Source organism: Bos javanicus, chromosome X (genome assembly GCF_032452875.1).
Source record: "Bos javanicus breed banteng chromosome X, ARS-OSU_banteng_1.0, whole genome shotgun sequence".
Lineage (NCBI taxonomy): Eukaryota > Metazoa > Chordata > Mammalia > Artiodactyla > Bovidae > Bos > Bos javanicus.
In genome coordinates this window covers 76258782-76273381 of record NC_083897.1, presented here as the reverse complement: position 1 = coordinate 76273381, position 14600 = coordinate 76258782, and the positions used below count along the sequence as shown (strand labels likewise).

The 14600-nt window shown below is 36.7% G+C and overlaps 1 protein-coding gene across 1 annotated transcript in view; it reads left to right on the top strand.

Moving 5' to 3' along the window:
* Positions 1–14600, top strand: part of ATP7A (ATPase copper transporting alpha) — a 129428-nt gene that overhangs the window by 58303 nt on the left and 56525 nt on the right. The window contains exon 3 of the mRNA XM_061409654.1: positions 13635–14124. Within this exon, the coding sequence (XP_061265638.1) occupies positions 13635–14124 (490 nt within the window). The remainder of the gene's footprint in view (positions 1–13634; positions 14125–14600) is intronic.

Here is a 14600-nt window from a genome sequence, read left to right as displayed (position 1 = left end):
GTAAATATCACACAATCTTGATTATTGTAGCTTTGTAATGAACCTTAAAATCAAGTAGTATAATTTCTCAACTTTGTTATTTTTCATAATTGTTTTGGCTATTCTATTTTCTTTCCCTGTATACATAAATTTTAGAATCAGTATATAGGTTTCTACAAAAATATAGCCTGGGATTTTGACTGTGACTGTGTTGATTCTATAGATCTATTTGGATAGAATTAACATCTTAATAATACTAAGTATTCAAACCTTTGTACATGATATAGCTCTCCATTTATTTAGGTATTCCTTATCAGGGATCTGTAGTTTTCATTGTACAGATCCTGCATATATTTTATTAAACTTACATTAAGTATTTTCTGTTTTTAGATGATGTTTAAATGGTACTTTTTAAAAAATTTTAATTTCAGTTGTTCATTACAAACATACAGAAATGCGGTTGGTTTTTGTATGTTGACTTTGTATCCTGAACTTTGCTAAACTGTCATTAAATCTGTTAGCTTCTCTGTAGATTCTTTGAGATTTTCCACATAAGCAATTATATCATCAGGGCATAAAAATAGTTTTATTTCTTCCTTTCTAGTCTGTATGTCTTTTATTCATTTTCTGTCTAGAACTTCCATTACAATTTTTAATAGGAGTGTTGAAAGTGAACATTTGTGTCTTGTTCCTGATTAAGGGGGAAAACATTGTCCTTCACCTTTAAGTATTGTATTAGTGTAGGGTTTTGTAGATGCCCTGTATCAGGTTAAGGAAATTCTTTCCTCTTCCTGGTTTTCTGAGAGCTTTTATTTGTAATCATGAATAGATGTTGAATTTTTTCAAGTGCTTTTTCTACATCTAGAGGTGATCATATTGTTTTTCTTCCTTAAGGCTGTTAATATGGTGAATTACATTGATTGATTTTCAAATGTTATACTAGCCATGCATTCCCAGGATAAGCCCAACTTGGTCAAATAATACTTTTAATGAAAAATTTCAAACATACACAGAAGTACAACTTGTACCTGTCACCCACAGAATTCCTTGCTATTTATTTTCATGACAGCATCATTTGATTTTGATAATGTATTTTGCTGATGCTTTTGAAGATTTGTTCTGGGCCTTCCTGCCTGTTGTACTTTGTTTAAGGCAGAGGTCCCTGACTCTGCTTAGTCGCTCAGTCATGCCCAATTCTTTGTGACCCCATGGACTGCAGCATGCCAGGCTCCTCTGTTCATGGGTATGTTACAGGCAAGAATACTGGATGGGTTGCCATGCCCTCCTCTGGGGATCTTCCCAATTCAGGGACCGAACCTAGGTCTCCCACACTGTGGAAGGATTCTTTACCATCTGAGCCACCAGGAAATCCCTGACTAATGGATTGGAAATTCCTAGTATATCTCCATGCCATTTTCAAGCCTTTTTGCTGCCCCCTGTCCATTTCCTTTTTTCTTGTCACTCTTCAGAATTCTCAGCATTGTTTGGAGCATAATTTCAGCAGTCTTTCCCATGCTTCATTCAGTTTGGTTCCCCACTTGTTCTCTCCTATTTCTCTTCAGCTTGTATCCCAGGGCCCAAAGACGTTAACAATATCTCCTTGCCAAAAGTTTGGGGATTTCTACTATAATGATGTTAATATATGGAGGCTTTTTCTTAAATATACTGTGAAATGCTGACTCTTCAGCATGTTTATTTTTATTTCCAGGGCTTAATGAGTCAATGTGTAATTTTAACTGAGTCGTGTCTTCATTTGTATAATATACTTATTGTTTTAATATATTGTTTAAGCTTTCATCATCATTAAAACAACTTTATATTGGTTGTGGTTCTATTTACTGGAAGTTTTCTGTAATTTTTCCTTTATTCAGTATTCATTACAATGATGACAGAAAGTTAATGCAACTTTGGAATTTGATCAGCTTGCATCAGTCCTAAAAAGGTTTTTCCTTGACTAGTTCAGATCCATATGCAAAAGATAAATTTTAGACATGCTGCCCAGAGTAGATGTAAATATTCTAAAGGGAACTTTATCTAACTGGACATCAGATTTACTACAGGATTTAGAATTAGGAATCTGATGGATTCTAATAATCAGAAGCTCATTACATATTTTAAATGCTCGAATCATTAAATTCGAGCATACACCAGAATGCTTTGTGTATCTCCAGATCAAATACTTATGGGAGTTCTTTCTTTTAATCTTAATCTAAACATTAAGTTTTTACCCCTTCTTCAGAGATTTCAAATGGATTTTAGCTTTTCAGTGAAGTACGGGATTCATGCTTTCTTGTCCTTACAGTGTTCTTGTCTGTGATTCATACGTCTCATAAGATCTTAAGCAAATTAGCTTCAGTTTGCCTTGTTTTTATTACCAAAAAATTGGCTAATTGGCACATAGTGATATTTCATGGAATTTGATACAAAATTTCACCACATGTTGTGCTGCCAATATGTTGACAGTTATTTTCTACATCTGAAACTCTACGTGTTTTTTTCCATGTCTAAATCTTATATTCATCTTGGCCAGAGAGGACAAAGTAAACTGTATCCATTTTACTATTTGGGAAGAAAGTACTGTTTCTCATTTGCTTACTAAACTACACACTCTGGTCAGATGAGACTATGTTGATGGTTGTGGCAGGAAAATCTTTCTTTACATAGTGTAATATGCTTTTTGCTGAGTTTTCTGTCCTGTAGGTATCCATGTGAATACTTAGTTTTCACTTTCACATGCTCCAAATGTAGGGTTTCCTCTGATTCTCCAGGCAAGGATACTGGAGTGGGTTGCCATGCCCTCCTTCAGGGGATCGTTCTGACCCAAGAGTCAAACCAGTGTCTCTTACGTCTCCTGCATTGGCAGGCAGGTTCTTTACCACTAATGCCACCTGGGAAGCCTCATTTACCATCTACCTTGGCATAACTACAATCTTAGAGGCTTTCTGATTGCCTCCTCCCCTCCTCCCTGCCCTAAGGACATGGCTGCCTTTAATTTGTTTTGAAGAGAGAACCAAGTTGGAAAAGCTGAGAGATGACAGGTAACTTTTATTAACTCTACTACAGGTTTTCTCCAAAGTGTTTGTATTCAAAATACTCAAATTTATAAAAATATTTTGCAATTTTTCACTAATTGTAACTGTCCAAAAATCAGACAGATATTTTTGCAATTTGTTAATTAGAAAAGAGGATGGAAAAAATAGCTCTGCAACCTTAGGTCTCAAAACTTTAAAAATGAATAATTTAATTTCAGTGAATAAGTATGACATCTGTACTTGACTTATCCTCAAGTGAAATCAATTAAACTTCTCCACTTGAGCTGAAATGGCTGGTGCTAGGGGCCAGGAAAGATATAAGCATCTGAATGGAGAGTTCCAAAGAATAGCAAGGAGAGATAAGAAAGCCTTCCTCAGTGATCAATGCAAAGAAATAGAGGAAAACAACAGATGGGAAAGACTAGAGATCTCTTCAAGAAAATTAGAGATACCAAGGGAACATTTCATGCAAAAATGGGCTCGATAAAGGACAGAAATGGTATGGACCTAAGAGAAGCAGAAGATATTAAGAAGAGGTGGCAAGAATACACAGAAGAACTGTACAAAAAGATCTTCACGACCCAGATAATCATGATGGTGTGATCACTGACCTAGAGCCAGACATCCTGGAATGTGCAGTCAAGTGGGCCTTAGAAAGCATCACTACAAACAAAGCTAGTGGAGGTGATGGAATTCCAGTTGAGCTATTCCAAATCCTGAAAGATGATGCTGTGAAAGTGCTGCACTCAATATGCCACCAAATTTGGAAAACTCAGCAGTGGCCACAGGACTGGAAAAGGTCAGTTTTCATTCCAATCCCAAAGAAAGGCAATGCCAAAGAATGCTCAAACTACCGCACAATTGCACTCATCTCACACACGGTAAAGTAATGCTCAAAATTCTCCAAGCCAGGCTTCAGCAATATGTGAACTGTGAACTTCCAGATGTTCAAGCTTGTTTTAGAAAAGGCAGAGGAACCAGAGATTAAATTGCCAACATCCGTGGGATCATGGAAAAAGCAAGAGAGTTCCAGAAAAACATCTATTTCTGCTTTATTGACTATGCCAAAGCCTTTGACTGTGTGGATCACAATAAACTGTGGACAATTCTGAAAGAGATGGGAGTACCAGAGCACCTGACCTGCCTCTTGAGAAACCTATATGCAGGTCAGGAAGCAACAGTTAGAACTGGACATGGAACAAGACTGGTTCCAAATAGGAAAAGGAGTACGTCAAGGCTGTATATTGTCACCCTGCTTATTTAACTTCTATGCAGAGTACATCATGAGAAATGCTGGACTGGAAGAAGCACAGGCTGGAATCAAGATTGCTGGGAGAAATATCAGTAACCTCAGATATGCAGATGATACCACCCTTATGGCAGAAAGTGAAGAGGAAATAAAGAGCCTCTTGATGAAAGTGAAAGTGGAGAGTGAAAAAGTTGGCTTAAAGCTCAACATTCAGAAAATGAAGATCATGGCATCTGGTCCCATCACTTCATGGGAAAACAGTGGAAACAGTGTCAGACTTTATTTTTGGGGGCTCCAAAATCACTCCAGATGCTGATTGCAGCCATGAAATTAAAAGACGCTTACTCCATGGAAGAAAAGTTATGACTAACCTAGACAGCATATTGAAAAGCAGAGACATTACTTTGCCAACAAAGGTCCGTCTAGTCAAGGCTATGGTTTTTCCAATAGTCATGTATGGATGTGAGAGTTGGACTGTGAAGAAGGCTGAGGGCCGAAGAATTGATGCTTTTGAACTGTGGTGTTGGAGAAGACTCTTGAGAGTCCCTTGGACTGCAAGGAGATCCAACCAGTCCATTCTGAAGGAGATCAGCCCTGGGATTTCTTTGGAAGGAATGATGCTAAGGCTGAAACTCCAGTACTTTGGCCACCTGATGCGAAGAGTTGACTCATTGGAAAAGACTCTGATGCTGGGAGGGATTGGGGGCAGGAGGAGAAGGGGATGACAGAGGATGAGATGGCTGGATGGCATCACTGACTTGATGGACGTGAGTCTGAGTGAACTCCGGGAGTTGGTGATGGACAGGGAGGCCTGGCGTGCTGTGATTCATGGGGTTGCAGAGAGTCAGACACGATTGAGCAACTGAACTGAACTGAGGGGCAGAATAGAAGCTAAGTCTTACTAATTAAGTGTGTGCTAATTTCAGTAAAGCTGTTTTAACCATCTAGAAACTAGTTCACATAGTTTTTCTCCAAATTACTTAGGTTCTTATTGTCTACTGCCAACTAATGTATTTTCCAAAACCCTCAACTCTCTGACAAACTGGTTTAGATTATTAAATTTTCCCTGTTATCTATGTAAAACTAAAGGATGACATTCTCTTTGACATTTGCAAGTACATTCCTGTATAAATTTTCCCCTAGAGACTTATTGCACCCCACTCATATGTAAGGCTGCTATGTTTACTGCATCTTCCCAGAATTCACCTCTGCTTAATATGACCTATCTAAAGTCAGAAAAATGCAATTAAATTGAATTATGCTGTACAAGAAAAGTAGCAGAAGTATAACATGAAAGCACTTTGTGTTATCAACAGTGATTTATATGGATCCTAGTGACAGATACTTAAGGCTATACTTTCCTGAGTACATTCATAATTTGTTTGCTAAAAATGAAGGTAGACATGCTTTTTCTGCCTTTTCCAGCTCTGCCTCTACAGTCAAAAGCCCATATGATACAGAGTATACTAGTAATCCTTCTTCTTTTCTCCTTCCTTTAAAAAGTATATTACTAAGTGTTGCTTTCTAGGCCCAGAGACAGATTTATGGTGAAGTTAAGCTTAAGTGTCAGAGCCTGCCACTTGCATCTTCCCCTTCTAAGACCTGGAAGGAATTGTAGCAGTGTTCCCATGGTTATCTGTTTTTGTGAAAGTAAAATAATTTAACCACAATCTTTTAAATCCATTGTCTACTTCCACTTCGACCCACCTCTTTTAGACTTCCCTTTTATGTAAGTAGTATTGGATGTGCCATAGGCATTTTGGGGATCTGATTAATAGGCTGAATTGAGGATATGTTTAGTTTGGGGTTAGTAAAATATTTGGCTGTAAGGGGCTTCCCAGGTGGTGCTAGTGGTAAAGAATCTGCCTGCCAATGCAGGAGACACATGAGATGCAGGAGACACGGGTTCGATCCCTGGGTCAGGAAGAAGGGAATGGAGAAGGGAATGGCTACCCACTCCAGTATTCTTGCCTGGAGAATTTAATGGACAGAGGAGCTGGGCAGGCTACAATCCATGGGGTTGCAAAGAGTCAGACATGACTGAGCATGCGTGCGCACATGGGCATACACGCACATACACACATGGTTCTTAGTTGCTTCTGTGTATAATGAAATTTGTGCTACAGGTTCTGGTAGGATAATGTCCTTACCACCCATGATGCCAACTCACCAGGGTCATGGCACAAAGGAGTTAGGGCCTAGTGTAAAAGTGATAAATGAGTGTTATCAATTCAAAGAGTATTTAAAACTAGTTCACTGCACAAGTAAACTTTTCTGAAATGCCCTGAGATCTTATTGTTCATATATGAAAGAAACTTGATAGTTTTCCCAAATTTGACAATCATATATAAAATGATTTTACAAAATCACTGTTAAATGAAGCAGCAGAGTACATATATAGCCAAACATGTAGAAAGAGAAAATATTATACAGGTGTAGGAGGTATTATTAATAAAAAAAGTTACTTTAGTGGATTTTATGGTATTTGGTAAGTTTCAAAACTTTATAACTTGTAATTTTGTTACTCATTTAGAATATTTACATTTGTACAGATGTTTTTTCATTTATAGTTTTGTGCTATTTTCCTTAATGAAGGTCCCTCAAAATGCTTACATTTCAGAGGCCACAAAAGGTGGATTCACCTCTTTCTAGGCACTGTATGGAGAATTGTCCTTGTCCGAACATAATTTATGGTCAGAATGCAGCTTAAGATGTTAACACATAAATATTGGTCACTTCTCAAAGACTGTTAAGGTTTAAATTTTCTGGATCATAGTTTCTGAGATTATAATTAAGACTAATGTGTAGTCAATTCAGGAGAAGGCAATGGCACCCCACTCCAGTACTCTTGCCTGGAAAATCCCATGGATGGAGGAGCCTGGTGGGCTGCAGTCCATGGGGTCTCGAGGAGTCGGACACGACTGAGCGACTTCACTTGCACTTTTCACTTTCCTGCATTGGAGAAGGAAATGGCAACCCACTCCAGTGTTCTTGCCTGGAGAATCCCAGGGACTGGGGAGCCTGGTGGGCTGCCATCTATGGGGTCGCACAGAGTCGGACACGACTGAAGTGACTTAGCAGCAGCAGCAGCAGTAGTCAGTTCAGAAACCAGATTTAAAGAGGACATTGTTTCAGCTAAGTCTTGGAGCTGTTTGTTGTATTTGGAATAAAACTCTGATATGAATTAATATAGTTATGATGTTAAAGTTAAAGAGATGTTTGTTGTGTTTGGAATAAAACTCTGATATGAATTAATATAATTGTGATGTTAAATTGAGTATGATTGTTTTATTTAAAAAATGTTGCAGTGGAACAGATTAGAGATTTAATTAACAGGATTCAAGGCAAGTGAATAGTCAAGAAGTCTCTAATTTTGAAATAAGTAGAATGAATATGATTATACCTCTTTGCAGCTTCAGCATTTAAATATATTTGGGGTATTATGTCTTAAATTGCAAAGTTTATAAATGAGTGTTATACTTTTGTTCTGCCAAGACTGTAGACTTTAAAGAGATTAACTTGAAGCTTTATTTAATCACCCCAGTGGTCTGTTCAGGGGGAAAATAAAATGGGTAGATAATGTGAAGGTCTTTCTCTGAGATTGGCCTTTTTGAAAGTGGTAATGTAACATTAAATTTAGTTAGATATAAGCACCAAATGACTCTAAAGGTTAATTCCTTATTAACAGATTACTTTGTCCTTGAAACTTTACTGCATTTTGTGTGCTTTTTCCTTTACTCAGATAAAGGCTGCAGTCCATTTTCCTAAAACAGACTATCCTTTAAAAAAATGACCACTTAGGTAATTCCCTGGCAATTCAGTGGTTAGGACTCACTGCTGAGGGCCTGGGTTTAATCCCTGGCCAGGGAACTAAGATCCCACAAGCTGCACAGTGTGGCCAAAAAAAACCAATCTAGATGCTAGCTGTTACCAAGTTCATCCTGTGGATCAATACATTCCTTGCTCCCCTTAATATTAACTATTTTTTTTAATTATTGGAAAAGTAACATATGTCCAGAGTAAAATCCCCTTCCCAAAAGAAACCAGTTATCAATTTCCTATGTATGAATTCTCCTAGAAATAGACTGAATATAGGATGAATAACATTTGTAGATCTATATGCTGACTTGAACAACCTAGGTTTGAACTGCACGGGTAACTTATACACATTTTTTCAATAAATATGTGTTATAGTACTACACGATCTGTGGTTGGTTGAATCCGAGAGTGTGAAACTGAGGATATGGAGGGCCAAATGTAAAGTTATACATGAGGTGGGTGCCCGCATCCCCATCTCCTTGTTGTTTAAGGGTTAACTGTGTATATATGTGTGTGTATATCTCCTTTTTATATAAATGGAAGCATACTGTATACATACTGTTCTAACCTTGCTTTTTTTCACCTAGCAAATACATCTTATTGTTTCCTGTCAGCATACAGAAATCCGTCTTTATTTCTATTTGGAACTTTTTCCCTTTAACATTTGGTATAGCAAATGATGATAGTCCATTGAACATTTCTTTTTTTCAAATGCTGTATTACAGTAATATAGGCATTTTGCCTTGTATAAATTCTTAGGTAATAAATGGCCATCCATGAAGATGTAGAATCAGTTATTCAAACAGGCTTAGGTTTCTGATTTGGTTGAACCAAGGATCAAAGAAATATCAAATCCAAGGTTAAAAACTAGCAGTAAAGGAATCATGTAAAGAAGGACTTTTACTATTTCCTTTCTTTGTATATAAATTTTTATAATGAATAATCATTCGTTACATAATTTTTGGAGAAAATGAAATTATATTAGTAATGAAAATTCAGACAAAACACTCAATTTACAGAAAAACAATACTACAACTTAAACTAACAAAATCTCCACATCTTTTTCATTTTAAAACATTTGACCTTTGAATTTTTAGAGTGGTTTTGGGCTGTTGTCTTAGTCTCTAAGAATTGTCTTTTGCTAGTTCATACATTGATTTAAAATTTTTAAGTTGTAACTTTTATTTAGGTTGGTCAAATTGGATAAATATCAATAGAACTCGATGTCTTCCTCTTATACTTTAATTTTCAGTATCCTTTATTGAAACATCAGAGTGTTACTCAGTTAAAATATATATATTATTCTTTCAGCAAACAGTAATAAAATTTGTATTGTGACATATGTAATATAAATGGGATTCCTATTATGTATTTTATATAGTATTTAGTTGGCCAAATATATTGTGCAAGAAGAATCAGACATATTAGAAATTCAAGATTATTGATAAATCATTTTACTTTTCTGAGTTTAGTCTCTATAGAAGGACAGGATCCTTTCAAGCTCCCGCAAAACCTCTGAATCCCTCTATATTGAGTTGTTATGAAAATGTTAGCAAATAGGCTTTAGACCATTTGAGGATTTCCCCACTGGCTTAGAAGCATGCTAATCTGAATTTATTATGTTGACGTATCAATTAACTCCTGGGGGGATAAAAAGGAATTTCAGTGTGCTAAAGCAAAGTACCTTTCCCAAAGTGACTTTTAAAAATGGGGAAATGTTAGAATATACTAATTGTCAAATCTTGGTAAAAACCTAAAGAAATACATTCTCTTAGTCATTTTTTTATTTAAACTGGTATGGGAGAAGATATGAAATGTAGAGGGGAAAAGTAAACATAGAACTAAAATTTAGTTCACACACTAGAAATATTTCATACTTATCAGGTATTTTTATTTATAAGTCACAAATTGCTCAAATCACACACATAGAATTTTGGTTTTTTAAGGAGATCAAAGATCATCTAGCCTCATCATTTATAAATGGAAAGAGTATGGACTTTGGAGTTACAGAGACATACATTTGAATTCTAGCTCTTTAATTTTCTTGCTGAGTTTCTTGGGCAATTTATTCAGTGTCCTAGCCTTCAGATAGGAAATTGGATCACCTTTTATTATCAGATGAGAAGGAATACACAAAAGAAAATATACTAATGACAACCCAAGAAGTGGTAATAACACAGTTTTTAGCTTTTGTAGAAAATTAGAACTCAAAAGAACTGTCTTTCAAGAAACTTAAGCCCTTAGATTTGTCTTAAGTTTCTTACTTGAGAATAGATGATGCAGCCTTTTTATATTTATGCAAATTATACAGAAATTACATACAGATAAAGTATACGATGCTTGAATTTCATGTTTTAGACATTTCAGTAGACAAATAACTCCTTATGCATTAAAATAATGGATCTTCACAATATCTATGGACAGCACCCTCTACACCTCTGTAAATACTGTTGAGGACACAGAGCGTGTTTGGTTTCTTTTCTTCTTTCACTCCTGTTGCTGCTGCTAAGTTGCTCCAGTCGAGTCCGACTCTGTGCGACCCCAGAGATGGCAGCCCACCAGGGTCCCCCGTCCCTGGGATTCTCCAGGCAAGAACACTGGAGTGGGTTGCCATTTCCTTCTCCAATGCAGGAAAGTGAAAAGTGCAAGTGAAGTCGCTCAGTCGTGTCCGACTCCTAGCAACCCCATGGACTGCAGCCTACCAGGCTCCTCCGTCCATGGGATTTTCCAGGCAAGAGTACTGGAGTGGGGTGCCATCACCTTCTCCGTCTTTCACTCCAGCTTCATCTAAATATAGCGAACAGTGCACCATCTTGAGTCCTTCATAAGAGCCACATTTATAGATTATAGATTTTAGACTTGGATGTTTATTTTCAGGGGAACTATTGATAAAATAGAAACTTAGTTCCTCTGGGAAAAAGCAAAACAACATTGATTCCTAGTGAAAGATTCTGAGAAGAAAAACAAGCAGTTGAAACTTCAGAGCACTGTGGGGAATAGGCGAAGGTGGTTTGCGTTGGTGGTAATCAAGGAGAGTGGCACAGACCCAGAATCAGACAGATTGCTCCCAGCAATTTCCAGTTCTTTGGAGTCTGTGCTTGCTTTTACTCACCATTGGATCCCTAGCAGCTAGCACGTAATAGGTATTCAGTAAATGTTTGTTAAGTAAATCAGTGCTATTTTAGCTTCCTGCTCAAGGATTTGGCATCCAGAATAGTATTGTGATAAACACTTTGTGAATTTCCTCTTACACAAAGGTGCTGCCTGTTTTTGTTTCCTTTGAGACTTTGGGCTTGAAAAATCTCTTTGATATCTAACATTCAGAGGAAAAGTCAAGTGCTGTTATCCCAAAGGGGAACATTTTTTTGTGCTAGGTATGGTTGACCTGGCCTTAAAACACAGAAATAGAAGTTACTAAATAAGGAAGTGTTTTCTGGTTTGCAGCATGAAAACAACATAGGATAATACAACTTTTTTGTATAGTATTTTATATACATAGTTTCATTGGTTTTTTTTATGTCTTTTATATCTAGAAGACAGGCTATGGCAATAAAAAGTATAGCAAATCATCGGGTGATAAAGTGATTTTTGCTTTTAAAAATCAATTTGCACAATACTTCCTCATTGGGTATGTTGGTAAATTGAAATTTGGCAGGGGGAGTGGGGGATTAGCTCAAAATCAGGACTTGTTTATGAGATACCAGATATATTTAAGCCTAGAGGGGGGAAAATTCCCCTTCCCTTTTTTAAAAGTTTGGCACTTGATCAGAAGTAGAGTAGTACATAGAGCAGTACTGTCCAATGGAACATTCTGTAATGATGAAAATGTTCTGTATTTACTCTGTCCCTTGTGGCAGCAACATTGGCCATTGAACACTAGAAATGTGGCTAATGCAATTGAGGAACTGAATTTTTTAATCTTTTCATTTTTGTTTTTAAAATTATACCCCCATATTGACTTCTTTTTGGCATACAGTTCTGTGAATTTTTTGTTTGTTTGCTTGCTTGCTTTTTTAAGGTTTGGTTAATTTTAACACATGTATAGATTAATTTGGAGAAGTAAATGGCAACCCACTCCAGTACTCTTGCCTGGAGAATCCCATGGACAGAGGAGCCTGGCGGGCTACAATCCATGGGGTCACAAAGAGTCGGACACGACTGAGCGACTAACACACATAGATTAATTTAACTACCCCAAGCCAGGACAGCACAGTTCTATCACCCACGTCACTCCAAAATGATTCTTCTCTAAATGCAAATATAACTATGTCATTCCCCTGCTTAACTTTTCCATGACTCTCTATTACCTATAGAATAAAGTACAGATGATTATTGGCGTACAAGAGCCCCCATGATAAAGCAGTTACCTAATTATGCAGCCTTTCATTTTTCTCTAATTTTGTGTTTACATTTGTCATGAGTTCCCTGCTTCAAATGTCCTTGCTAATTTCTGTTATTCCTTTAACATTCAGGTATTATCTCCCCTAAGAAGCTTTTTTGACACACATTCCCAGGGATGAATGGGTGTTCATTTTCTGTGTCCTCTGTTCTAGCATTGCTCCCTGTGACTATGTCATGATCAGCTTTGTATCATGAGAATCTTAGTTCCTGGCACATATAATAAGTGTTTGATAAATATTGGTTTTTCAGTGTTTACTTTTATATGACTTACTGCTTCAAAGAACTACTTTCCTGTTTACTCATATGATCCTTATAATAACCCTGGAAGATAGTAGAGCACATTTCTTCATTTTTATGATGGTAGGGCTAGTGAGTGTGGTTAACTAATAAGTGGAGAATTGACACTGGAGCTCAAATCTTCTGACTCTCAACCCAGTTTTGTGTGTGTGTATGTATGTATGACTACTTCATAAATCTTTATAACCCATATGTTACCCAAAGAGATGCAGGGTAAGATGTCCAGGTAGTAGTTAAATTATATTCAGTTGCTGAGCTTTAAGAATACAATCATTATTTTAATAATCAAATCAGGAAAAATTATATATTCTTATTTTGCACAAAAGTAATACTGGACTATAGTGACTTAGAAGGTTATAGAAATACTTGCTACAAAACCCTATGAATATTGCCTTCATAAACCAGCATGTTTATACCTTTTCTTGCAACAAGTTTATCTTAATTGAACATTTTAAAACTTTAAACTTGATTTCCAATTTGTTTTATGTAGCTGATCCTCTTTCCTGAAATTATCTTTTGAATTGGTAGAATGCTAAGTGTTGGAATACTTTGTGAAAGGAGATGAAGAGTAGTTTGTTCTCTGTTATGAAATTCTAGGGTGTGTTTGTCTGTGCACGTTTCAAATGCCTGATCATTACCTGAGTCAAGTACACCTACATAGAGCTTTACCATTCCTGTAGGTACATAAGACATTTTGTGCTGCTTTCTAAAGAGACTAGGAAAGATGAGAACTAATAAAGAAACTCTATTTGATTTAATTATTTGTTTCACTCTTTACAGTGGTGTAATGATTGATAATTTTAAGTTCCATATCATAAAATTTAATTAAAATGACTTCTGCAATTTCCTTCCAAAAGGTTTCACTGGAAGAAAAAAATGCAACTGTTATTTATGACCCAAAACTACAAACTCCAAAGACCCTGCAGGAAGCTATTGATGACATGGGCTTTGATGCTATTCTCCACAATCCTAAGCCTCTCCCTGTTTTAACTGAAACTGTGTTTCTGACTGTTACTGCTTCACTGGTTCCGCCATGGGACCATATCCAAAGCACATTGCTCAAGACCAAGGGTGTGACAGATATTAAAATTTCCCCTCAGCAGAGAACTGCAGTGGTGACAATAATCCCTTCTATAGTGAATGCCAATCAGATAGTAGAGCTGGTTCCTGATCTCAGTTTAGATACTGGAACTCTGGAAAAAAAGTCAGGAACTTGCGAAGATTATAGTATGGCTCAACCAGGTGAAGTCATGCTGAAGATGAAGGTGGAAGGGATGACCTGCCATTCATGTACTAGCACCATTGAAGGAAAAATTGGGAAACTGCAAGGTGTTCAGCGAATTAAAGGTAATATGACTGATATTGTTTATTTGATTGCTTTGTAAGGCTTGGTTTGCTGTTTTGGTCTTTGAACTTTAGCATTTTCCTTTAAGCATGGGTTTTGAATCTGTGGGACTAGAATGTTGCTGCTTCACTGAAGTCTGAGAAACAGTGTATTCCCAGAATTAGTGTCAAGTAAAGTTAATGATTATAATTAAAAGTTACATGAATCTTGAACTAGCATAAATGGCAGCCAAGGTGGCATTCATGGAGTTCAGGGTTCTTAACGCAACATACCTAGGATCCTCTTGACCTCTGTTTCTATTCAGGCATGCAGAAACTTGGAGACCGCAGATACAGTGGTCACATCTTTTGCTTTTTTCTAGTCCACATCAGTAAAATTTTCTGAAAAGAACAGAATTATTTTAAGAAAGGATAATGACAACAATGAGAGAGAAACAATTATGTGTGGTATTAATTTGGTCTACAGAATGTTTTCTGAA